The sequence below is a fragment of the Halichondria panicea genome, chromosome 4, assembly GCF_963675165.1.
Source record: "Halichondria panicea chromosome 4, odHalPani1.1, whole genome shotgun sequence".
NCBI classification, from domain to species: Eukaryota; Metazoa; Porifera; class Demospongiae; order Suberitida; family Halichondriidae; genus Halichondria; species Halichondria panicea.
The window spans coordinates 512303-537568 of NC_087380.1; the positions used below are offsets into that span (position 1 = coordinate 512303).

Below are 25266 nucleotides of genomic sequence, written 5' to 3' on the forward strand. Positions count from 1 at the left end.
GGAGCAGTGAACACATCCTCTGGAACCACCTTCATGATGAATGCTACCTACAGCTGTGACTTTGGCTATAATCTGAATGGAGTCACCACCAGGACTTGTCAGGCTACTGGAGACTGGAGTGGCGGTGATCCAACCTGTGATAGTACGTTATCATCTCTTGTTCATTGTGTACAGTGTTTTAATTGCCTCTTTTTCCCTGCAGTTGTCACCTGTCCAGCTCTCTCTAACCCTGATAATGGAATGGTCAACGTACTTAACAACAACTTTGGGACCGTTGCTAACTACACGTGTAACACTGGCTACATGCTGACTGGAGATGTAATTAGAGTTTGTGAGGTTAATGGAGACTGGAGCGGGACTGCTCCAACTTGTGATAGTACGTTATCATCTCTTGTTCATTGTGTACACTGATGGTCCTCTTCCTTCCTGCAGTTGTCACCTGTCCAACTCTCTCTGACCCCACCAATGGAATAGTTGATGTCACCACTACCACCTTTACGAGCAATGCTACCTACACCTGTAACTCTGGATACACTCTGACTGGAGATATGACCAGGACTTGTGAGGCCAGTGGAAATTGGAGTACTAGTGAACCAACATGTACTGGTAAGTTAAATTACATGGCTCCATTTTCTTGTTTTATGATCCCACTGTAGCTGTTGATTGTGGCTCCCTCTCTGACCCCTCCAATGGAATGGTTGATGTAACTACCACCACCTTCACGAGCAATGCTACCTACACCTGTAACACTGGCTACAATCTGACTGGATATATGACCAGGACTTGTGAGGCCAATGGAAATTGGAGTACTAGTGAACCAACCTGTGACTGTGAGTATATTATCAATACTAGTGTATAAAATACTCTTATTCTGTTGCAGTGACTTGTGAGGACCTCACACTAATCAATGGGATGGTTGTGTACAACGACACCACCATCCCCAGAGCTGTGGGCTCCACTGCCACCTACTCCTGTAACACTGGCTATAACCTAACCCTCGGTGATGTACGTGACTGTACAGCTACTGGCTGGGTGGGTACCGTGGCAACGTGCATGGGTAAGCTGCTCTCTAGTCCGGTCAAACATTCCTGTCACTATCTGTTATTTATACCGCACAGCTGTTGACTGTGGTGACCTCACTGACCCCATCAATGGAACAGTGGACACATCCTCTGGAACTACTTTTAATATGACTGCTACCTACACCTGTGACACTGGATACACTCTGACTGGATACAACACTAGGACTTGTGGGAGTGATGGAGTGTGGATGCCTCAGGCTCCCATCTGTAATCGTAAGTAACACACACACACACACACCAAATTATTGTTTTAGTTTTGTCTGTGTCTACTATGCATGATCATTACCCCCCCCACACACACACACCCACACACAGTGACCTCCCCTAGCATCACCACACAGCCAGGGAACACTGCCTACCTCATCCCTGGAAACACTGCAACCTTCACTGTGATGTCAGGAGAACTCCAGCTGTCCTACCAGTGGCAAGTCAACGGTGCTGACATCAACGACACAGCTGGTCGTTATTCTGGCACCACCACGGGCACTCTGACTGTGCTCAATGTAACTGATGCTGACAGTGCACTAATGTTCTCGTGTGTAATCACCAACCCTGCTGGAAGCATCACTTCCATGCCGCCTGCTCAAATACTCATTTGTAAGTAACAGTATTTCGTGTGTGAGGAAGTGCTTCACCACTTATCAGCGAACCTGTTGATAGGTTACAGTCATGTTATTCTCTGCAGTGTCACTCCCTAGAGTAACGATGATGATAATGGACCAAGTGGTTGGTGTTGGTGACAATGTAATAATATCTTGTTCTGCTGTGTCTGATGATGGACTGGTGACCGTGGGCCTAACAACAACAGCTAGCAATATGGCTGACCTTCCCTTGCCTGTGGCTAACAACACTATGGTAGAGCTGATGAATGTGACGATGGATCGTGCTGGTAACTACACCTGTACTGCTACTAATGCCCGAGGGCCTGTCACCTCCACTGGTCGCCTCTACGTAGTGGGTGAGTGGGCGTGTGTGTGTGTGTGTGTGTGTGTGTGTGTGTACCTAATACAGCATAACGTGTTTATTAGCCACACGAAATATGCTGATTGTGCAATATATTGTCTCTTATTCTACATGCAGCTGTTGAACCTATAGCTGACCAGAGTGTCCCCACTGGCAATAATGCCACCTTCATCTGTGTGGCAGTGGGTGCTCCTAGCAGTGTCATGTACAATTGGACGCACGATTTGTCTGGGATGTCTGTACCTATAAGAAACTCCATGATAGCTGATCGTGTCTTTGGTATCAACACTAACATGTTGACTATTATGAATGTGGGTGTTCAAGATGAGGATGGATATAGGTGTACTGTCAGTGTGGATGGAGTGATGCTGGAGTACTTCACTGCTATGCTCTCTGTTGTCAGTGAGTCACATCTTGTGTTTGTACAGTATAGCATAATGACAATGTTGACTGGGAAACTGCTTTGGAAATTTACATTTATGATTTCTGACAATAGCTGCCACACACACACACACACTCTACCACCCACTCCACCATACACACACTCTACCACCCACTCCACCCCCACACACCACACAGCTCCATTCTTCAACCAGACACTGTTACCAGAGTACCTGCTCACTGCTGGAGATACCCTCAATCTGACTTGCATAGGGGAGAACCCAGTGGGAGCAGAGTCTCCACTCTTTATACAATGGAGATTTGACTTTACTTTCTTAAACGAATCTGATCCAAGAATCACTAACATGATGATTGGGTCTAACCAGCTACTCAGTCAACTGCTGATTCCCAACATTCAGCCTACCTATAGAGGCGAATTTGGTTGTTATCTTTCCAACAGACGTACCTTTGAAACTATAAATGCAGTATCCAGCTTAACCAATGTCACAGTTTTCTGTGAGTTGCCCTGAAATCCCTGTGTGTGTGTGTGTGTGTGTGTGTGTGTGTGTGTGTGTGTGTGTGTGTGTGTGTGTGTGTGTGTGCGTGCGTGCGTGCGTGCGTGCGTGCGTGCGTGCGTGCGAATTTGAATGTGTGATTCCATTCCATTCCAGTTACTCCTGAACCAAGTTTCCCTGCTGGAGGATATCGATTCCAAGCTGGCACTAACAATGATGTTGAATGCACTATACAGTCTATACCTATGACTACATTTGCTGGACTCTTTGAGGTCGTTGATGGGGTTGAGGTACTAAGGGCCAATGTAACACAGCCAGACAACATGCCTTCTGTTAAAGTGAAGTACACCATCATGAATATACAACTGGATAGGCACAATCGTGTCTTTGTGTGCCGTGCAACTAACCAGAATGGAAATGAATCAGTACAGACCACTATCCAGGTGTTTGGTGAGTTGAAACTTTCTTTTCAGAATGTGTTTTAACTTCATACATGTCGTACATGGCATGTCTCTCAGTCCTGTAGTGATTACTCCGTGTGTGTGTGTGTGTGTTTCCTGTACAGGTGTTCCTGACCAAATTAACCACAGTCTCATTGTAACCACACCCATTTCCTTGGCATCTATGAGTGTTCGCTTCCCCACCCCTAGTGACAACAACTCCCCCATCACTGCCTACATGTACATGCTATGTCAGGGCCCGTGCGCCAACTCAGCCACTCCAACGACCACTATGAATTACCAAGATGGAGACGGCTACATACTGTTTACTATTGGTGGTCTGATACCAAACAGTGTGTATACTCTGAGAGTGGCTGCCGTTAACGAAGCAGGCAATGGACCCACACCCACTAATGATACTGATGCTCACACCTTCAACTCCTCCACTAGTGGTGCGTGTGTGCCTGGTGTGTGTGTGGGTGTGTGTGGGTGTGTGTGTAGAGACTGGGAGTTGTGCGTATTGTTTAGGTATTGTACCATTTTAAAACACTACTACTTGTTCAATGAAAGTCAAGATCGACTTTATGTGTTTGTCAATCTAACTCTCCTTTCCTCGTATAGCTGATGCAGCCCCTGTCAACCTGATGGTGTCCACCAACGTAATCACCCGAACATCACTGCTCCTCAGCTGGGCCCTCCCCCCTCTAGCCATGCCTGCTGATGTGGTCACCACGAGCTTTAACATCTCCTGGACTAGGGCGACTGATGCTGATCCCCCTCTCTTTGATATCATTCCGTTTGTGCCTAACCTACCTCAAGGCTATCTCATCAGCGGCCTAGTAGCGGACGGACTCTATGAGATTTCTGTTGTCGCAATATATTCAGCTCCCATGTTCACCAGCAGTGCAGCTATGATTATGCAGAGAACCCTTGATGTAGGATTGGGTGAGTCACACTATACTGTACTGTATAACTGGAGAATTCTGGTGAATGTTTTAATTTGGCGATTTGGCGGATTTTACCGAATATTGCCAAATTTAAAACAGAAAATTTTCCGGTAAACACAACTTCATTGCAGCAGTAGCCATGTCTGAGACGCCAAATGAAAAAAACTGCCAAATCAGTTCAAAGGGCTCATTTGCCAAATTTTCCAAGTACATGTGATTGCCGATTGTAGCTTGCATACATGTTCAGTGTACCGCAGTCCTGTTCCCTACTCTGATAGTTTAGATGTTCAGTGTACCGCAGTCCTGTTCCCTACTCTGATAGTTTTCTGTTGTGAAATAAAAACTAAATTCATTGTTGATGATTGTTGTATTGAGATTTGTTATGTATGTACCACGTAAGACATCAAATATCAATCTGTAGTTCTTGTTACTTGCTATACTAGCTAGCTAGATCAATCGTAAGTATGTTCAAGCCCTTCCTCTCTCCAGAACCTCCTGCACTCATCAACAATACCAAACCCTTCACCGCCATTGGCCAGCTCCCTGCAGAAGGAGGGTCACCCACTAGCGTACGAATAGAATGGCCTGTACCACCAGTACTATTTGTCAGAGGCTACCGTGTTATCATCACCTTTGTACCGTTCACATCACCGACACGAAGGAAGCGTCAGGCTCCTGTCACCATAACCACCCCTAATAACTTTACTGTGATCAATGATTTCTCTGGAGGCGCTACATACACTCCCAATGTAGCTGCTGAGATTGGACCTGATGGGTCAGATCCTGTCTTTGTGAATGTGTTTCCTAACGACGCCACCTTCATTGCACCAGAGAGAGGTAATGATATCTTCCCTGGTTTTTGAACTTGTTTCACCCCCCACACTCACACACACCCTCACCCCCACACTCTCACTCCCACACACACACCTCACCCCCACACACACTCTTACCACTCTCACTCCCACACACACACACCCACACCCCCCACAGCTCCTAATCGCCCGACCGGTTTGATGGTGGTCCCTAATCCTTATCGTGCACTGGACCTCTCCTGGAACCTTCCGACACAACCTAATGGAGTCTTGCGACGATGCACCATAACAGAGACCAGCTCCAGTAGTAGTGCCAGTATCCCAATATCTGTACTCACATCACACACTCTCAGTAACAGGGATCCAGGCACTGACTACACATTCGAATTGACATGCGCTAACATGTTTACTAGCCCGGCTGTTACCATGAGCGGGCGAACATCAGTGGGAGGTGAGTATACCTAGCTAGCTAGCTACTAGGACTGCGGTGTGTGTGTGTGTGTGTGTGTGTGTGTGTGTGTGTGTGTGTGTGTGTGTGTGTGTGTGTGTGTGTGTGTGTGTGTGTGTGTGTGTGTGTGTGTGTGTGTGTGTGTGTGTGTGTGTGTGTGTGTGTGTGTGTGTGTGTGTGTGTGTGTGTGTGTGTGTGTGTGTGTGTGTGTGTGTGTGTGTGTGTGTGTGTGTGTGTGTGTGTGTGTGTGTGTGTGTGTGTGTGTGTGTGTGTGTGTGTGTGTGTGTGTGTGTGTGTGTGTGTGTGTGTGTGTGTGTGTGTGTGTGTGTGTGTGTGTGTGTGTGTGTGTGTGTGTGTGTGTGTGTGTGTGTGTGTGTGTGTGTGTGTGTGTGTGTGTGTGTGTGTGTGTGTGTGTGTGTGTGTGTGTGTGTGTGTGTGTGTGTGTGTGTGTGTGTGTGTGGTGCAGTCTCTCTGTTCACACTTGAGACAGTAGTTCTGCCCCTCTCTCTCGACCCTCTCTGGATGCTTTCATCCAGTGAATGAATGCAGCAGCTTCCTTGTGGAGCTGTATTGTAACTCTAACTTATATATGGACCCCCCCCTGTGCAGTGGCGCCCCCTCGACTGGTCCTCGGGGCAACCAACACTGACAACAATGTCGTCACAGTCACCGTGACTCCATTGTCTACGTTTGGTCCCCATAGCTATTATCAGGTGATCGTCTCCAGTGTACCGCTCACCAACACGGCAACAACTATCGCTACCAGCGATCTTCTACCATTTTCTGAAGCAACTAATGGGTAAGTATGCATGGTACATACAGCCATATTTATACATGTAGAGGTCACCTTTACTGTGCATACACACTGCAATGCTATGGAGACACAGGTCGGAGCTGCTTATTAACATGATACCGTATAGCGGGGAATTTTCTTCGTGGGATAAAATGTTTGTTGAACTTAAAGCAGTGGTGATTTTCACGAGTGAAACATTGTTTTTGTTTGCTTTATTACGTGCACTGCATTGCATGCGTTTAGGTACACCCTACGTTTTCGTGGGGAAATTTTTCGTTGAGAAATTACCTGCTATACGGTAGACAAGTTTCAATTGTTCCAGCTGTGTTTTAACCTAAGTGTTTGTACCTCCTTCAGGTACTATGTGACGTGGTTTGCTACCTCTAATAATGCTGATACAGCACGAATTATCATGATTGGCACTGGAGCTCCCACTAGCACTATCAACCGTGACACTACCTACATCAACCAAGCCTTGCAGCCTGGACAATACTATGTCTTTGTCAGGCTCTACAATGATGTGAGTGTGTGTGTGGGGGGGGGGGGGGGGGGGTGTAATCTGCCAAGTTCTCTGCTGCCTATAGCCATATCTTTGTCTTAGATCCCACTTGAGTGTTTTTGCTTAGCAACGTACTCTATTAAATGCTTCAGACTATGTACATTGTATTGTCATTTGAGCTTTAGGACACTATAACACATAGATACCTCATGCACATGATCTAACCATTACATGATTCTTGTCCACCTATATCCACAGACTAGGGGCTATGGTGACTCTGTTGTGGTGACCATAAGTGAGTCAGTGTACATGTACTAGCTTGCTTCATGTGGTGTATAAACTACCATTGTTATGGTTGCAAGATTGTTCTGTGACCTTTCATTTGCATGCATTTGCTGTTACCGTATAGCGGGGGAAATGTTCGGATATTTCGTATTGTAGAGCATCAAACGAAAATTAAAACTACGTCTACTGCAAAATAAGTCCCGAGCTGTAAATATTAAATAAATAAAAAACGAAATGGGTAACATGTAGTTCATACGAAAATGTGAAAATTACCCGCTATACGGTATATACAGTAAAACAAATCGTTCTAGCCACATCCCCACTGACAACCTTCCTCCCTCCTCTCAGATATTCCTACTCCTCTGCCAGTAGCTGCTGTTATAGTGCCTATAGCTCTGTTAGCTATCATCCTTCTGGTGGTGCTGGTGGCTCTGCTTATATTCGCTGTATGGTGAGTGGGTGTGTGTCTGCATGGATCACATGACTATCACATGACTAACTACAGGCGTCTCCAAGGTCCCCCACGGCGACGTGCATACATCCCTGGAGAGAAGGGCATGTCAGACGGGAAAGGTCGAAGGTCAAACAATATCGAACTGAGGAGAACCAGACTATTTGGTAAGTCGGTACGGTGGATTGCAACAGAGAATTGCCGAACAGCAAAATAGGAACGTCTAATTTCAAAACCAAGAAATGCATTTAGTAGGTCTTTGGTAGTGCTACACTAATATGGTGTGCTTAGATCAGTGCTTTATTTCGGGCCCATTTCTGAGGGAAAAGCATGGGCTATATGATTATAAGTGGTTGTTTTATATTCTCTTCCCTCTCAGCTCCCATGCTCAACGTCGGGTCACCTGATGTGTTCACGTCAGCCGGGCAGCCCACCACCCTCATGTGCGAGGCCTCAGGCACACCAGCACCCGATGTCACATGGACTAGAGACGGAGAGCCGCTGGACAAGGAGAGGTTCATCCAACTGGCTGACTCGTCCCTCTTTGTCAACGATACAGACCTTCAGGATGAGGGAGAGTATGTGGTGACTGCCATCAACTCAGCTGGCCAGGCCGAGCAACTTGTGAAGGTCACCGTGCTGCGACCCGTGCCCCCGGAGCGTAAGTGTGTGGGTGTGAGTGTATGTGTGTGTGCGTGGGTGGGTTAGTTAGTGTGGGGACTTGACCATCTGTGTGCTGTTTATCTTGGTAGATTGGTTAAGTCAACTGTTGCTAAGCACTCTACCTTGATGTGCAAATGAATGTGAAATGTGGTTTAGTTGCCACAACTACCTACCCTGGTTAATTGTAACTTGGCAACCACTTGCTACAGTGTACACTGTGGGACCACACTTAGACTCTTATACTACTAGTGACTAGTCTACACACTTGAGGTTAATTAGAGTAGCATTTCTTTATATTTGATGTGAAAATAGTTGTACTGCAACCAAATCCACACACACACCCACACCCACACACACACCCACACACACACACAGCTGATGCAGACCACCCTCCTGTCAAGGCCGGGGACTTCACTGAGAAACTGGCTCTCCTCAGGGCAAATGATGACGAGGCTCTCGAGGACGAATATTCTGTGAGTGGGTGTGCCTTTTGTGTGGGCGTGTGTAGATATGATGTGTAGGTCTTCCTAAGAGCAGTTGGCCAGCACCTGTGTGTGTGTGTGTAGGTGTGTGTGTGTCATGTACGTGTTATATATATATATATGGTGTGTGTTAAGAAACATTGTATCATAATTAAACAGGCTTCCATAAACAGTTGTGTCATGTGTACAGCATTACCAAGGGTTATGTCATTAATGCTTTAACCCCTATGTAACCATTGCTTTAACCCTTTCTTTCCCATGCAGGAAATTGAGTTGGACTGGACATTCACAAGTTATGCTGCCAAACTCAACATCAACAAAAACAAGAATCGTTACATCAACATCATTCCATGTACGGATGGTCTATTTATAGAAAAACCTAAGTTTAGTCACAGCCTTGTATGCATACCACGCGTGATCGACTAGTCGCATTGTACTCTTTATCAGGAGATAGTTGTGTTGTCTATGTACCCTCACACCCTCACACGCCCACACACACACTTGTCACACAGATGATCATTCTCGTGTGGTGCTCTCCCTCCAAGACAGCACTCCAGGCTCTGACTACATCAATGGCTCTTATGTTGATGTGAGCAATCAGTTCACTAGCTATTAGATTCTTCCTTACAGCTCCAGCTATAATTATCATCATCTTTTGTATATTATATTTTACCTTCACAATAATACAACCCCCCACCCACACACACACACCCACACCACACACTACACCACACACAGGGCTACAACCACTCCAACGAGTACATAGCCACTCAGGGACCTATTCCCTCAACCTTCCCTGACTTCTGGAGGATGGTCTGGGAGATGGACTCACCCACCATCGTCATGGTGACCAACCTCAAGGAAGAGGACAAGGTAAGAAGAAGCAGAGCTTAAAATTATATAACTATTATTTCAGCTCCAACTTTTTGCAACATTCAATGTTTTTTTATGAAGATTTTCTCTCCCGTCCTCGTAGGTCAAGTGCCACCAGTATTGGCCCTCATATGGCACCACCACGTATGGTAACATCCAGGTGACCCTCAAGGAGGTGGAGAACCTGGCAGAGTACTCCATCAGGACCTTCACTGTCACACCAGTGAGTTCCCTGAGTGCTCTACCCCGGCCAGCTACTCTGGCTTTAGTGTGATAATGCCTGTGTACCTAATGTCTGATTCATCACCTTGTTAGAATTTAGGTGTACACTGCACACCAATGTATTCTTAACTATTGTTATGATCATAATTATTAGTCCAGCTACACTGTACATTCACGTACCTAGCTTGCTGGTCAAAGTCTGTACTTAACACATGCCTGTAATGATACTATATTCTGCCCCCCCCCCCCCCTCCCTCCCATAGCTTGCTGGTCAGAGCCGTGCCCAGATGCCAGTCCGTGAGGTACGTCAGTTCCACTTCCTGGTGTGGCCTGATCACGGTGTGCCTGTGTACGCCACTGCTCTCCTCACCTTCCGTAAGAGAGTCCTCCGCTATCACCCAGCCAAGAGAGGGCCCATGGTCGTCCATTGCAGGTAAAGAAGAGCTAGCTAGTACTGCACAGAGATGTGCCCACATTGGTCCGTATTAACCGCCTATAGACAAAAATAACCACATCTTAGTCCTAGTTTACTATTGAGAGAAGCTTTGAAGATCACTTAGGCATAGTTTACTAGGCAGTTTACTAGGCAGTTTACTAGGCATAGTTTACTATACATAAAATAAGCAAATTTGTGTATTGAATTCCGTGAGATTGATAGATAAGATACAAAATAGCCACCCACTGTTGTGTGGGCTAAGGCAGGGACCACTCTATACAGTATACAGTACAGTGTATGCATTGCCCCCCCCCCTCTGCAGTGCTGGTGTGGGGCGCACTGGCACCTTCATCACCATTGATGTGTGTCTGAACCAGGTTGAGGGTGAGAGCAACCTCGACATCTTCAACTATGTCCGCCATATGAGGTTCAGAAGAAACTACATGGTTCAGACCGCTGTAAGTTACGGTTAATTTTTAAGTAATCATGAATTGGCCCTGTGATTGTTGTATTGACCTTATGACCCCTCCACACTGCAGAGTCAGTATGTGTTCATCCACGACGCTGTACTGGAGTCAATCATGTGTGGAGACAACTCCATCCCAGCTCCAGAGCTGAAGAGTAAACTACAGGTACCACACACACCCCCCCCCCCACACACACACACACACACACACACACAACTATAATTATATCGTGACAGTTAATATTTGATAATTACTATCTAATTATACGCCCTTCCTCTACAATAGTCACTTGTCGAAGTGAACGCAGACACAGGGAAGTCGACCTTTGAACTCCAGTTCGAGACGCTCAACTCTACCAGTCCTGCTGACGATGAGTTTGACTGCTCTGTAGCACAGCTCCCTGACAATGCCGCCAAGAACAGGTTTAAGGAGCACCTCCCCTGTGAGTGGGTGGTGTAGTCTCATAGCGTGGGTGGAGGGGGCGGTATCCTTGTGTGCTTAGTGCCCCTGTGGAGGGGGCGGTACCCTCATGGCGTATGCTTAGTGTTGCTTGATGATTGATAGCTTTCAGTAATTGACAAAGTAATTATTGTGCGTGTCATCTTTTGTATTGCAAGATAAACTGTGTGTGTAATGATCACCATCACGCCCACACAGCTAACGACTGCAGAGTGGTCTTGTCGAGTGAAGACGATCAGTGTGACTACATCTGTGCCAGCGCCCTCGACGTAAGCCCACCCACACACACACACCCACACCCACACACACCCTAAAGTCTATTTTCCGCCCAGAAGTTATGTGGTCAATTATGGCTTCATTTGATGGTTGACATGTATGCCAGGGACTTGTACAGTGGATTGCAGTGCACTTGCAACAGAGAATTGCCTAACAGCAAAACCACAGTAATATTTTACCTAAAACCCTAAACCTGTATCTGTATAAGATCTCTGGGAGTGGCTTAGTGGTTAGGGTGGTGGCTTCGTAGATTATATGATAGATAAGGCGTGGGTTCGATTCCCTCTTGGGGGATTTTTCTTCATTTCTTTACAAATCAATAAGTAATTTCCCTAACTTTTGAATGCATCGTACTCCTGTCAATTACATAATCAAGTTGGGGCGTCGCCCGGTTTCTGTGAACGACCCAACTTTCCCTTTTTGGTAGATTAGGTTCTGTCTTTTTTCTTCTCAGATATGTGCTAGAATTATTGAATCAGAATTGACCGAAATAACTAATTTCCCCTCTGATTAATGATAATATTATTTATATCTAAATTGTGGTTTTGCTGTTTGGCAATTCTCTGTTGCAAGTGCACTGTACATGGAAATGCTAACTTTTAGCTGGTTGGAGCTTATCAGCTCTGAAGCATAATAATAGATAGAAGCACTCTTTAATGTTTTAATGTGGGTAATACAAAGTTACAACACAATTGACTGTAGTATTGTGGGGTGTTGTGAGGAATCACTGACAGGAAGACTGTGGGTGTTCATGGCTGGCTTCCCTCTCACGCACAAACACATGATGACCTTTGCTTAGCTGCCTTCCTTGTTGCCATTAATGGTAGTGTGAGCTGTATTTATAGATTGTGCTTTCCTGTTGCTAAGTGCTAAGTGTATTCATAGCACAGCCCTTAAAGCCTGGCCAGATTAGTCCCCCTCCCACACACACACACGCACGTACAGGGCTACCATCACACACACACACTCACACATCCACCCACACCACACACACAGGGCTACCGTCACCGTAACAACTTCATAGTGACCCAGGCCCCCCTCACGGAGACAGTGGGTGACTTCTGGCGCATGGTGTGGGAGCAGAAGTCAGCAGCTATCATTATGCTGACTCAGCTGGAGGAGGACGGACAGGTAAGGGGAGAGGGGTTCTTATGTATAGTATCTTTGAACGGTAGCCATAACTTTATTTCCCTTGGTCCAATCACATTAATTTTCTAAAGTCTATTTTTTTTGCCTGTTTTTGACAATACCATAACACATGGTCCTTTTTCGAAAATGAGAAATTATGGCCCGTTACACATTTGAGATTTGAGCACACCATCTGAAAGTTTTCAGAATTTGGATCACCAGAACTCTAGTTACAAAGCCGATTATAATATACTCTCTAATTACCACTGCCCACCCCCCCTTACCCGTGCAGGAGATGAGTGTCAAGTATTGGCCGGGTACCACTGGAGAGGCAGGGGTGTTCGGAGGCTACCAGCTGGAGCTCAGTGAGGACGAGAAGAACAAGGGAGACTACATCACACGTCGATTCAAGCTCTCCCCCGTCGACAATGTAAGTGGGAGTGGCTACATTTGAGGCCTCATACTTCTTTGGTCTAGAGTGATTTAAATTCCACGCTAAAATATGCATTCTGTAGCTCTTAAAAAGACCCTATACCATAGTGTTGGTGTGCTCGTACATGTAGGTATTATAGCTCTCTGAAATAGCAGCCGGACAAATACAATTATTGTGAGGTGGTGGTACAATTATAATCTGTATAATATGATAATAATGTGGATTATACCAGAGTGTCCATTCTTCTCCTTGTAGCCTCAGGAGAGTCGCATGGTGACCCAGTTCCACTTCACCTGTTGGTCTAAGAAAACGCCCCCTGAGGGCACACACTCCATCCTGGACCTCATCGATGAGTTGCAGCGCGTGCAGAGGAAGTCTGGCAATGGCCCAATCACCGTGCATTGCGAGTAAGACCATAACATTCATTATTATACAGCTCATGCAAATCAACTCTTTGAACAACTAAAACTTACGTTCTATTTCAATGATTTTGTATTTTTCTGAAAGCTTAGGAAAGCTCATCACTAGGAAGGATATAATTATAAATCAGTACAGTACAACGTGTGCATTGGGTTACACATTTTACTACTCCTGCTCTCTCCCTAGTAACGGCCTTGGACGCAGTGGTGCATTCTGTACCCTGTACACTGTGCTGGAGAGGGTGAAGGCAGAGCAGGTGGTGGACGTGTTCCAGGCCATCAAGACCCTCCGTATCCAGAGGGTGGGGCTCATGGAGTCACTGGTGAGTGTTAGTACTGGGGTCGGGTAAGGGGTCATCATAATAACAAACATAACTATAGCATCAATATGGCAACTTGTGCCTTTATATACTTGGTGTCATGCTATATCTATTACACACACACACACACTCATCCCACCCCCTCCACACACACTCCCACCCACTCCACACACGTGTAGGACGAGTACATCTTTGTTCACAAGGCTGTTGTTGAATTCCTGGAGTCGTTCTCTGACTACCAGAACTTCAAGTAACCAAGGCAACTCGCCTCTTGTCAATGAATAACTTTGGTATTGAAATGTGTACCTTAAAATAATCAGTTAGGCTTTTTGTTTTTGTAATGTAGGGAAAAAAACTTTGCAACGATAATTACTGTAGCTGTTCATGTATGATATCCCTGTGATTATGATATCCCTGTGATTTTTGCTGTGTGTCGCATTTAGTTTGTGAATGAAAAGTTTCTTCCAGTTTCTGTGAACTTGAGCATGGTTGTCAAGAGTTGAACATGTACATGTGCTCTTTTTATCTCCCTTGGTTGTGGTGTGCAGAGATGCATAATTATACCATAAATTATTTTGGTGGGTGGGTACCTAAGCCTCACTCCATAGTTACTGTTTGCAGGCTGAGTTATGGGTATCTGAGCTACACTGCAAAGACCATGCATAGTTACTGTTTGCAGGCCCAGCTATTCAACCCATGCATGTGTGGAGCTAGGGAGGTGATTATAGCAGCTCTATGTATGTTAGGCTGCATGTATATAGATGAATATGAGAAAGTGGGGTAGGTTGCTGCCATATGCTGTGGTAGGTCTACCCTCCCTGGTTATTCTGTACCTCCTCACCAGATCATTGAAGACCACCACCCCTCAACTTAGGGCACGAAACTCTGGTAAGAATACTTAATTTCTCATCAATATAATACAATGGTATGTGTGCGTGGTGTCATGTACGGGTGATTCTAGCTATTCTAATCTCAGCTCTACAAGATGACTCGGGTCCCTGGGAGCAACTGGTCGCAATGATGGATGGATCTAAGAGCCTAGAGGCTTTGTATGCTCCTCAGAAACTAGCAGTAAGTAAGTGCAATCACTATGTACCCTACGTCAGGTTTCAAATGTGATGTTCTTTTGATTGTGAATTGCATGTGAATTTTCACATAAATCACTCGAAAAGCATAATTAGAGCATGTGCATGCAATTCGCAATAGTTAGAAATGCAATCAATGCTCGTACACAGACTTATCACAATTCATATTCACAATCGATTAACCACACCCACACCCACACACACACTCTCTCATACATGCACACACACACACACACACACACACACACACACACACACACACACACACACACACTCTCATACATGCACACACACACACACACACACACACACACACACACACACACACACACACACACACACCACACACACCCACACCCACACCTACACACACACACACACACATGCACACACACACACACACACACACACACATACACTCTCATACATGCACACACACACACACACACATACGTACATGCACACACACACCACACACACCCACACCCACACCTACACACACACACACACACATGCACACACACACACACACACACACACACACACACACACACATACACACACACACACACACACACACACACACATGCACACACACACACACACACACACACACACACACACACACACATACATGCACACACACACACACACACACACACACACACACACACACACACACACACACACACATGCACACACACACACACACACACACACACACACACACACACACATACATGCACACACACACACACACACACACACTCACACACTCATACATGCACACACACACACACACACACACACACACATACACACACACACACACACACACACACACACACACATACATGCACACACACACACACACCACACACACCCACACCCACACCTACACACACACACACACACATGCACACACACACACACACACACACACACATACACACACACACACACACACACACACACACACACACACACACACACACACACACACACACACACACACACACACACACACACACACACACACACACACACACACATACATGCACACACACACACACTCACACACTCATACATGCACACACACACACACACACACACACACACACATACATGCACACACACACACACACACTCACACACACACACACACACACACACACACACACACACACCACACACACCCACACCCACACACACACACACACACACACACATACATGCACACACACACACACACACACACACACACACACACACTCACACACTCATACATGCACTACCTTTCATTGCAGTTGGTGCATTCACAGAAAAAACACAAAATTACGTCCACTATTCAAATGTCTCGTCATGTTGCCCTTGACAACGAGTGTCGCTCCCGCAACAGTAGTCTAGCGTGGAGGTCATTGCCTGAGGCTGCTAGACTAGCTGTAGCTCAACGGATTGTGGTGAATGACCAACATGAGTTACTCTACTGTGCTGTGCCTCTGCTCAGTATGGGTCCCTGGATGAAGGTGCTGTATTACATCAGTCCCAACAGGGCAGAGGGTTTGTCTGATGTTGGACAAGTGCCTGGAGAAGAGTTGGGAACAAGAAAGAACTTTGTCTATTTGAGCAGCTTCTCTTTAGATGAGCAAGAAAGAAGATTGAACACTTACCTTTCGTTCATGGTATCGAGGCATCCGTTTCAAAGGCTGGCCATCGCTTATAAGCTCAAGCTGGAGAATAGCAATGCTTTCTTCCACGATCGCTATGGCAAAGCTATCGTGAAAAACTATCGAAAAGGAGGAGGTGGTAAAAATCCAACGGGAAATGATGTGAAATTCTCAGAATTTGCTCAATACATTTCTGAAGTTTCTGTTGATGATATGAATGAACATTGGCAACCTCTGGAGACATTGTGTCAGCCTTGTGTCGTCGATTATGATGTCATATTACATCACGAGAGTATGGAGAGGGAAGCCGAGGAACTGCTGGGTGTGGCTCAACTATCGAGTCATTTGACAAAGTTCCCGTACAACAAATGGGACTCATTGGAAGCCTCGTATGTGCACACACTGTACCGTGAGCTCAGCCCATCACTGGTGGGTAGACTGGTTCAACTTTATAGAAGTGATTTTGGCCTGTTTTCATATTCATCATTACTCTGATTTGATGTTTAATTAAAAGTTTTATGGTCAATTTCACAAAAATACAAAAATAATTATAGACATTTCAGCACCAACTACATATTAAGTAAAAAACAACACATCCTATAAAGTTATATTATTACAGAGTACACCATATAATACTAGCAGTTCTAGTTCATTGTAAGTTATCACATATCTTAGAAATTGGCATAAGTATCGAAGGAGTCCAAGTAGACGAGAATAGCATCAAACAGATTCTTGTAGTTGTCCTGTGAGGGGGAGTGGCACATTAATACACACATACACTGTGGTGTGCTATGTAATGCAATGCATGGCCTGTTACATCGTATACTAATTATGGGGAAACAGCAGCTGAGAGGTCTGGCTTGTAGTTAAGTGGTACAGGCTCTATATATAATAGCTGTAAGCACATGAACTCACGACTGAGGGTACTGCCCCTGGCTTGTGGACCCTGAGAGCCTTGACCACCTGGAACACATCCACCACTCCCTCTGTCTTGCAACGGTCAATGGTATTAGCTATGGAGCAGTACATACCAGAGCGGGTCGCAGTGTCACTGGAAACAAAACAATATAATTAGGCAATTAATCAGTAGCAATTAGGTACTAGCAATAGCAAAGCAAGGCCGAGTGCTATTACCTTGCCGTGCTTGTTATGATATAACTATACTACTACTGATTTCTAATTCCTTACGATGAAGTTCTTAATAACATTTTCAGCCGCGGCCGTTATTCGAAACAAGTCCCAGTGCGATTAACGACGTACAATTACAGGTTCCGGATGTAATACTAGGAACTAATAGCACATCATACGATTATAACAGATACACACCTGCAGTGGACCACAATCGCCTTGTTTCCAGTCCTCCTTTGAACCTTTATAACCTCCTCATTGATGTCAGTTACAGTCTTGAGGTTCTCACACTTTCCACTGCTCTTCCAGTTAGTGATGTGGAACTGAGTCAATTGGTGGGCCTTTTGGGTCTGCATGGAGGCAAAAAGGAATAAAGAGAGATTTGAAGGCAACAAAGAGATGCATGACATACCTTTTCATTGAGGACGCTCAGTTGCCTCATAACGAACCCAGTGTTGGTTTCCTCCCCCAAGTTATCGATGGTGAACTCACCGAAGGAGGTGACATTGCCACTCTCTGGCCAGTACTGGGAGCATGCCTCCTACACACACACACACACACTCAACAGGGAGGACCTCTAATGGAGACCATCTCTTACCTGCCCATTCTCACTGAGTGGAGTCAACATCACAACAGCCGCACACTTCCTAGAATAGATCACCTTCCAGAAGTTACGCACAGTTGAGTCCAGTGGATTCTGGGCAATGATGTATGCCTTCTGGTGCTTGTAGCCCTGGAGGGAGGGAGGGGACCATGAGAGTACAATAGGTCAAGGGCTCTAGTAGTTGAACACTTACATGAGCAAACACAGCATGAATGTAGTCAGGTTGCTCTCCCTTCAGAACCACACGATTAACATCAGCTGTAGGACAACACAGTAAATGGACCCAGCAACAGTTGATTGGAGCTTACCTGGTAAGTATTTCTTCCCTCTGTTCTTGTCCATCGAGCCGAGGGCAGTACTGCTGTTGATCTCTTTAGGATTTGGAGATACTTGTTCCAGAATTTGGAACTGGTATTGGAAATCTGAGATGGTTTTTCCCGGGGCCACTGATGACATCTTTTGTATCTGTCTGCGCAGATCTCCAGCACTGATCTGAGTGTCTCCACACGTCACTGACTCCAGGATAGCATCGTGGATGAACACATATTGATCCTATAGGTAGAGGGGCAATGAGCATGCTCAGTAGAATCAAAATGGCAGCAAGGATACACAATAGCGGACTAATGTGCTTACTTGAGTCTGGACCATTTTCATCCTCTGGTTACGAACTCTGACAATAGTACCAGAAATATCGACCATACCCTCGGCTGCGATCTGATCGAGGATATTATCAATGGCAATGTAAGTGCCTGTGCGTCCCACACCAGCACTGCAGTGAACCAGGAGGGGACCTCTGGATGGCTTGTGTTGAGACTTGACCTTACGATGGAATGCAAGAATGGGCGTGGCATACTCAGGTACACCGTGATCAGGCCACGTTGTGAAGTGAAACTGAGTGGTCTTGAGGAATTTCCTGTCTCCTTCAATCTAAAGTAGTGAAACCCACAAGAATAACTAACACACAGTAGGGGAATACATGAAGTCATAAAAGGTAGCATACTTAGCTGATTACACAAAGTAATATAATTAAGGTATAAGGTTACATGAAGCTCTTGTAACAAGATTCTTACAGTGACTTTGATAGTCCTCATGGTGTAGTCAGCAAAGATCTGCTGATCTGTAATGGCCACTGTGAATGGTCCAAACTGCTTCTTCCCAGACTCGGGCCAGTATGGCTGACACTTGACCTTGTTCCCCTCCTTGAGGTTGGTGAGCATGACTATTATGGGTGGTCTCTCCTGCCACATGAGCCGCCAGAAGTCCACCACAGTGCGAGGTATAGGACCTGCATTGATATCATGATATTATATTCACAACTTGAGAACGTGTGTTGACTGTTGTACATTCTTCACTCACTGCTAAGCAGATTCATAATGGAGTCATTAATACGGCATACTTGATAAATAGTGCTGTCAGGAGTTTATTAAGAATTGTTAATGAACTCCTGGTACTGTATGTAAGTGTATTACCTTGTGAGGCAATGAACTTCTTGGGTGCTTGGTAGCCCTGAAAGGGAACAAAAATAACATGTACACCACAGTGGTGAGTAAACCCATGAAGTGCAGACTATAGTAGCCAGCTCATAGCCACAGAGTTGACAACACAAACCATACAAGGTCTGGCACACACACACACCCACACACCCACATACACTCACACACACACACACACACACACACACACACACCCACACACCCACATACACTCACACACACACACACACACACACACACACTCACACACACACACACACACACTCACGTCTACATAGCAGGCATTGATGTAGTCACCCTGACAGTCCTCTTGTCCAGGGATGGGTTGCAACACAATACGATTGTCATCATCTGCATGGGTGGTCATTGTATGTGGGAGTGAGTAGTTTAAAAGTGGTTTCATAATGTCCACATAATTAGTGCTATGTCAACCGTGCTGTGCTAAGTACAGTTATTTTTTAGTAATGGAACAAACACACCAAGAGAGCAGTTTCAGTGTAACACTTACACACGGCAATGTTCCCGAATCTATTGCACAGCTTGTTCTCAGGTATCTTTGCCACGACCACATCATGTCCCTTCTCACCATTGTCCAATGTCTACAGGGCATTTATTATCAGCTACAAGAAACTAACAAGACTACAAGATCTAAAATACTGATAATACTACAGATTAACACTTTACCTTGTAAGCATCTTTGAACTTGAGGTTTCCATTGGCATGCAGATCACTCACAAACACACCAAGCTGCTCCACTGGTAATGGTCCCAAGTCAATGTTCTTATTGACAGGGGGAGGCTCTTCATTCTCACCCCTAACAGAGAGGTGTACTTGCTTCTCAATGGATCCAGAGTCATTGACAGCAGCAAGCTTGTAGTTACCTGTGTAGGGGTCATGTAGAGCATGGGTTCTCATGAGCAAACAGTTGTTATCCCAGCATATGTGGCAGCTGTGTATGTTACTGTACATTCCAATGACCAACAATGCATATCATTTTATAGTCTGTACATGTACTCACCAGCATGCTTAGTCTCCACACTAGGGAAGGATAATCCACCGTCCTGGTCCAGTTCTGTGGCATAGTCTGCAGTCACCTTCCTACCATCGTGGTACCAGGTGAGACTGGGTGGAGGGTGACCTCCCACCTTCACCCTCAGATACACCTCCTCCCCCTCCGTCACATGAGTATCACTAGGAAACTCTACTATATTAGGCTCTGAAATATAGACAAATAGTTGGTGCTGAAAGTTGAACAAACAGAACTTAGCTCTAAACATAACTGTCAATTGCTTTTAATATAGCTTGGAATGTTGTATTTAATATTTTAGGCCACCACACACCTGTGTCTTTAGGAGTGAGCACACTACTCAGAGCTACTGCATCATCATCTCTTCTGTCCCTTGTGTAGTGAGTGTAGGGAGCTGGTTTAGCAGGAGTATCAGAGGTCAGAGTTCCTCCCTTCAGCACAGGGGCATACTTGAGCCTATTTTGTCTCATACGCCTACACACACACACACACACACACACACACACACCTGTAAGTGTAGGAATATCAGCACAAAGTGATAATCACCTGACAAAGATGACTGCCACAATGATGCCCACTACTATCCCCACAATGGCTATCACAGCAACAATGACACCACCGACTATAGGCCCAACATCAGTGCCAGCCACTGGTGGAGGAGTAGTAGGAGCTACAGAACAGAAGAGTGGGTAAGACACGTACGCACGCACGCACGCACGCACGCACGCACACGCATACGCATACACACACACACACACACACACGAATGCCGTACCTTGCACATTCACACAGAATATTTGATTGGCACCACCAGCTCTGGGGATAGTGCAGCAAACACCTCCTGACAACGTAATACTGCCTCTTTGATTCAAGCTGATAGTGCTGACGTTTCTGGTGACGTAGAATCCCTCAGCTGTCGCTCCAAAGTTAGCCTCTGAAGGTACACCGACCCCATCTGGTCCTCTCCACCCTCCGAGAGCCCCTCCATTGGGGTTGTCTTGTTCCCTGCAGCAGGTGGATAGCTCAGTGTGACAGGTGAGGGCAGAGGAGCCCTCTCCAATGAGGGAGACGGACAGAGCTGTGTTGTTAGTGTAGACAGTGCCTCCAATGGACAGGACAATGACTGCAGGGGAGCAATGAGTAGTATTGAAGCTGTGTAGGTCACACTCACATTCACAGGCAGGTTCACTAGAGTTCCACATTCCATCAGCTTGACAAGTTCTGGTCATATCTCCAGTCAGAGTGTATCCAGGGTTACAGGTGTAGGTAGCAGTCATCATGAAGGTGGTTCCAGAAGATGTGTCCACTGTTCCATTGGAGGGGTTAGCAAGTGCTCCACAGTTAACAGCTGTAACAGACAAGGAAACAACACTCACTGACAAAGGGTTCAGTAATAAGACTGTAGGAAATCACGTGAGGCCACAACACATTGGTATAACATACTTTCACAAACTGGTGCAGCTGGACTCCAAACTCCAGTTGGTCCACTTGTTATACTTGCTCCACAAGTTCTGATCTCACTACCAACAATGTTGTATCCAGTGTTACAGGTGTAGGTAGCATTCATCATGAAGGTGGTTCCAGAAGTTGTGTCCACTGCTCCATTGGAGGGGGCCATCAGTGCTATACAGTCAACAGCTGTGGGGAGATGCTTGATCACCATTACTTCCAACCCACCATTGCTAACTCACGTGGACAAGTTGGTGCTACTAATGACCACTGACCAGTAGCTTCACATTGTCTAGTAGCACTACTAGTGAGGAAGTAGCCAGGGTCACAGCTGTATGCAGCAATGGTGAGGTAGTCCCGACTAGGGGTGGTGGACACACCTCCATTGGTAGGGGAGGTTAGGACAGGGCAGGTGACGACTGTGTTGGGGAAAATAAACACACACTAACTACTTACTAGTTCAATATAATGGTCTTACTTGTACAAGTGGGAGGTGGTGGAGACCAGGCACCAGGAGTAGTAGTACTAGTACTCATACAAGTTATTGCAGTAGTTACTCTTCTGGTTCCACTGATGAAGTACCCAGTGACACAGGTGTAGGTGGCCACGTAACGATTGCTGGTATCTCGGTTATATGAAATTGGCATTCCATTAGACAGGGGACTCAGTGTGGGGCAGGGAGCTGTGGGGGGTGGGGGTTAGTATTGGACATAGACAATATAGTCAGCACTCACTGAAGGTGACACATTTACTCTGTGCTGTGTTAGTCCTCACACAGCAGTGTTCTCCATCAGGACTGAAGTGTGTGGGACCACGATACAGAATAACGCCAAAATTAGGAGCATCTCTGAAGAACACTTCGTCCGTAGCTGCCAACGATCTAGTTTCAAGTTGCAATGCACTCCCACCAGGACCCTGCCACACTACACTACCAGTGTCTTCGGTGTAGCAAACCCAGGGGCGTGGTAGACCATCAGCTCCTGATCCAACAGCAGAGAATGAGATGATCTCTCCAGTGTGGTCAGTGCTAACAGGCTCATTGGATGCTGCCAGTCGAACTGTATGCCATAATACAATAATTGATGCTCTGATACCAAACCTATAATACTTGTTTCATCTACTATCCAATAGCACAGGTTAGTATTAGCTCAGCCATAATTATAGCTGACTGCATGATAGTATCTATGCATGATCTATATCAACTCACTCAGAGGCTGCTGTCCATACACAAGAGAAGCACTTCCCAGCAGACAGCAGAGAAATAACCTTGAGGGGAACATTCTCATTATTCTTGTAGCCAAGAGTTCATTATTCATCCTATAATGAACTCTTGCTATAAGCAAGAGTTTACGATAGAGCTACTAGAGAGAGAGTATCGCACGTAGGCATACTGTGTATCAGATGTATGCGGAGAGTAACGTGACTTCCTGTATCTGTCACAAGCTTGGAATTTGCACACTGACCAACCAAGTGTGGGTGATGTCATCTATCAAGTCACATTACTCTCCGGAGGCATATACATTGTACAGCGGTTTTCAGAGTTCTTGCATTTGCAATGTCTAGAGCGGAAGTACTTGTCACGTGAACCATTACGTAACAAGATTGAATTTCTACCTCATTCCAAACCGATTTTTTTCCAATACATGATTTAGGAGAAAATCAACCTTTGGAAATAGCCTTTGCAAGCCTTTTGCATCCCGCTGAAGCTATCTTTGAGATTGTAAGCAGTTCAAATAGTTTTGTGAGCTACTATTAGCAACACAAGACTGGATGTCTGGAGCTAAGAGAGATTCTACTGTCTGTATGACTCATCAGCTTGCAGCAACACAAAATGAGTAGTCAGGCCAGGGCAAGCCACTTCAACCAGTTCTTATTATAATACTGGAAAGCTACAATCCTATTTCAGACTTCTCTGATTAACTAGTAACAAGTAATTTTGTCTATAAAATTTATATTGTCAATGTACAAAAACTTGCCTGACTCAGCAATATTTGTGCTCGGGTGATGTTGTCAAACTTGGGAATATCACGTAACAAGTGACTTCCGCTCTAGACATTGGAGATGCAAAAACTCTGAAAACCGCTGTACCCAGAGGAGGTGCGACACGGTCACGAGATCCATTTTAATTAGTTTTGTTGCTCTGTTTTTACATTGAAAACATATTGGATTTGGCTCTTGTATTACTTCAATACCGTACACAATTAGCAGTTGATATTATTTTGGTACCAAGCAAGTACTTTTACTAACAACACACTTGGAGAGATTAACCCCAAATAACCTAACAATGCAATGAACAGAACTAAACGCAGAAGAACTGGGAATGGAAGTAGATCTGACAGAAGTTGCAGTGCACATACTAGAGTGGTACTTCGAATAATTTTATATTTAATCCATGAAAATTCAACGTTAAGAATGTCCCCCTTGTCGATAGCACTCAATACAAAATCACACAGTTCCTTAGGTACATACCTAAACACCTTCCAACAGCCAGCAATTATCTTACACTCAAATGCCACTGCATGAGAATCATACGGATTGTTAGGTTCGGGATTTAATCTCACTGGAACGTCTTTTTTCGTTGATCAACATATCAAATGCTAGCTTCAAAGTTTCTTGATACAAGGGGTCACGAGTGACACCAACACACTTAAAATTAACGGTGCTAATTTCTTTTGAGACTGCACACTCGTCATCACTTTTATCTGATTCTGTTGACAAACTGTCAGACATCAACGCTGGATCGTCATCAGAGGCATTTTTCTCATCCATACTCTCTTCTGTCCATCCCCAGATAATGAAGAGTCCATCTGGTGTAGATTCAAGGTGTTTGACGTACACACGTTTGCAAAACTCTTCCACCTACATTCGGAATAATTATTTGTACTATAAACTATATGTATGATGTACACAATTTCATATAATTATGCCTCTCTATAATTATAGTTTGTATGATCACTAGCACTATATCAGTTTAATGTAGTGGACGGAATTCTTACCGATACGAAGCAGTAATCTTTGA

The 25266-nt window shown here is 45.3% G+C and overlaps 4 protein-coding genes across 7 annotated transcripts in view; 3 read left to right on the forward strand and 1 right to left on the reverse strand.

The window, feature by feature from the left end:
- LOC135334720 (uncharacterized) overlaps window positions 1-5531 on the forward strand; it is an 8775-nt gene extending 3244 nt beyond the window's left edge. Inside the window, exons 7-22 of the mRNA XM_064529995.1 lie at window positions 1-142; window positions 203-376; window positions 433-606; window positions 657-830; window positions 881-1057; window positions 1119-1295; window positions 1398-1679; window positions 1768-2040; window positions 2163-2447; window positions 2625-2942; window positions 3098-3391; window positions 3507-3833; window positions 4003-4326; window positions 4818-5165; window positions 5319-5444; window positions 5494-5531. The exon at window positions 1-142 is cut by the window's left edge and continues 35 nt beyond it. Coding sequence (XP_064386065.1) covers window positions 1-142; window positions 203-376; window positions 433-606; window positions 657-830; window positions 881-1057; window positions 1119-1295; window positions 1398-1679; window positions 1768-2040; window positions 2163-2447; window positions 2625-2942; window positions 3098-3391; window positions 3507-3833; window positions 4003-4326; window positions 4818-5165; window positions 5319-5444; window positions 5494-5531 — 3633 coding nt within the window. The remainder of the gene's footprint in view (window positions 143-202; window positions 377-432; window positions 607-656; window positions 831-880; window positions 1058-1118; window positions 1296-1397; window positions 1680-1767; window positions 2041-2162; window positions 2448-2624; window positions 2943-3097; window positions 3392-3506; window positions 3834-4002; window positions 4327-4817; window positions 5166-5318; window positions 5445-5493) is intronic.
- On the forward strand, window positions 5356-14262 carry LOC135334796 (receptor-type tyrosine-protein phosphatase F-like). The gene is made up of 22 exons (XM_064530122.1): window positions 5356-5591; window positions 6198-6387; window positions 6739-6901; window positions 7139-7175; window positions 7514-7616; window positions 7671-7783; window positions 7996-8277; window positions 8655-8752; window positions 9026-9113; window positions 9274-9350; window positions 9500-9634; window positions 9738-9857; window positions 10120-10289; window positions 10615-10750; window positions 10832-10924; window positions 11045-11201; window positions 11417-11487; window positions 12491-12625; window positions 12915-13052; window positions 13311-13462; window positions 13662-13797; window positions 13974-14262. Exons 1-22 carry the CDS (start codon window positions 5543-5545, stop codon window positions 14046-14048), a joined length of 2718 nt encoding a protein of 905 aa, XP_064386192.1. The 5' UTR covers window positions 5356-5542; the 3' UTR covers window positions 14049-14262.
- Window positions 14263-14374: 112 nt separating this feature from the next.
- LOC135334835 (carbohydrate sulfotransferase 11-like) lies at window positions 14375-17063 on the forward strand. Of its 4 annotated transcripts, none has more exons than XM_064530193.1 (4): window positions 14375-14512; window positions 14639-14682; window positions 14780-14865; window positions 16187-17063. In XM_064530193.1, the coding sequence occupies exons 3-4, from the start codon at window positions 14812-14814 to the stop codon at window positions 17039-17041; spliced, it is 909 nt and encodes a 302-aa protein (XP_064386263.1). In that variant the 5' UTR covers window positions 14375-14512; window positions 14639-14682; window positions 14780-14811; the 3' UTR covers window positions 17042-17063. The 4 variants fall into 4 exon arrangements, with proteins under 4 accessions (XP_064386263.1, XP_064386262.1, XP_064386260.1 ...); XM_064530192.1 differs by having other exon boundaries at window positions 14377-14512; window positions 14771-14865; XM_064530190.1 differs by lacking the exon at window positions 14375-14512 and having other exon boundaries at window positions 14519-14682; window positions 14771-14865.
- LOC135334781 (receptor-type tyrosine-protein phosphatase mu-like) lies at window positions 17042-23640 on the reverse strand. The gene is made up of 23 exons (XM_064530099.1): window positions 23455-23640; window positions 22982-23305; window positions 22726-22929; window positions 22490-22666; window positions 22242-22436; window positions 21970-22146; window positions 21574-21921; window positions 21345-21468; window positions 21112-21272; window positions 20790-20987; window positions 20456-20652; window positions 20280-20370; window positions 20040-20122; window positions 19748-19784; window positions 19349-19563; window positions 18912-19205; window positions 18587-18830; window positions 18472-18536; window positions 18273-18407; window positions 18087-18215; window positions 17873-18024; window positions 17462-17597; window positions 17042-17289 (listed from the first exon to the last, which is right to left on the reverse strand). The coding sequence occupies exons 1-23, from the start codon at window positions 23561-23563 to the stop codon at window positions 17218-17220; spliced, it is 3867 nt and encodes a 1288-aa protein (XP_064386169.1). The 5' UTR covers window positions 23564-23640; the 3' UTR covers window positions 17042-17217.
- Between the last annotated feature and the right edge of the window lie 1626 nt (window positions 23641-25266).

Excerpts from the sequence above, each read along its gene's own strand:
- LOC135334835 (XM_064530190.1), top strand. The coding sequence starts at position 14,556 with ATGAATATGAGAAAGTGGGGTAGGTTGCTGCCATATGCTGTGGTAGGT. Across the intron at positions 14,683-14,770 it reads ACTTAGGGCACGAAACTCTG|CTCTACAAGATGACTCGGGT; the intron begins GTAAGAATACTT and ends TTCTAATCTCAG. Across the intron at positions 14,866-16,186 it reads ATGCTCCTCAGAAACTAGCA|TTGGTGCATTCACAGAAAAA; the intron begins GTAAGTAAGTGC and ends CTTTCATTGCAG.
- LOC135334796 (XM_064530122.1), top strand. The coding sequence starts at position 5,543 with ATGTTTACTAGCCCGGCTGTTACCATGAGCGGGCGAACATCAGTGGGA. Across the intron at positions 8,278-8,654 it reads GCGACCCGTGCCCCCGGAGC|CTGATGCAGACCACCCTCCT; the intron begins GTAAGTGTGTGG and ends ACACACACACAG. Across the intron at positions 10,751-10,831 it reads ACTACATGGTTCAGACCGCT|AGTCAGTATGTGTTCATCCA; the intron begins GTAAGTTACGGT and ends TCCACACTGCAG.
- LOC135334781 (XM_064530099.1), bottom strand. The coding sequence starts at position 23,563 with ATGAATAATGAACTCTTGGCTACAAGAATAATGAGAATGTTCCCCTCA. Across the intron at positions 18,216-18,272 it reads CACTCAGTGAGAATGGGCAG|GAGGCATGCTCCCAGTACTG; the intron begins GTAAGAGATGGT and ends GTGTGTGTGTAG. Across the intron at positions 17,598-17,872 it reads GCGATTGTGGTCCACTGCAG|TGACACTGCGACCCGCTCTG; the intron begins GTGTGTATCTGT and ends TTTTGTTTCCAG.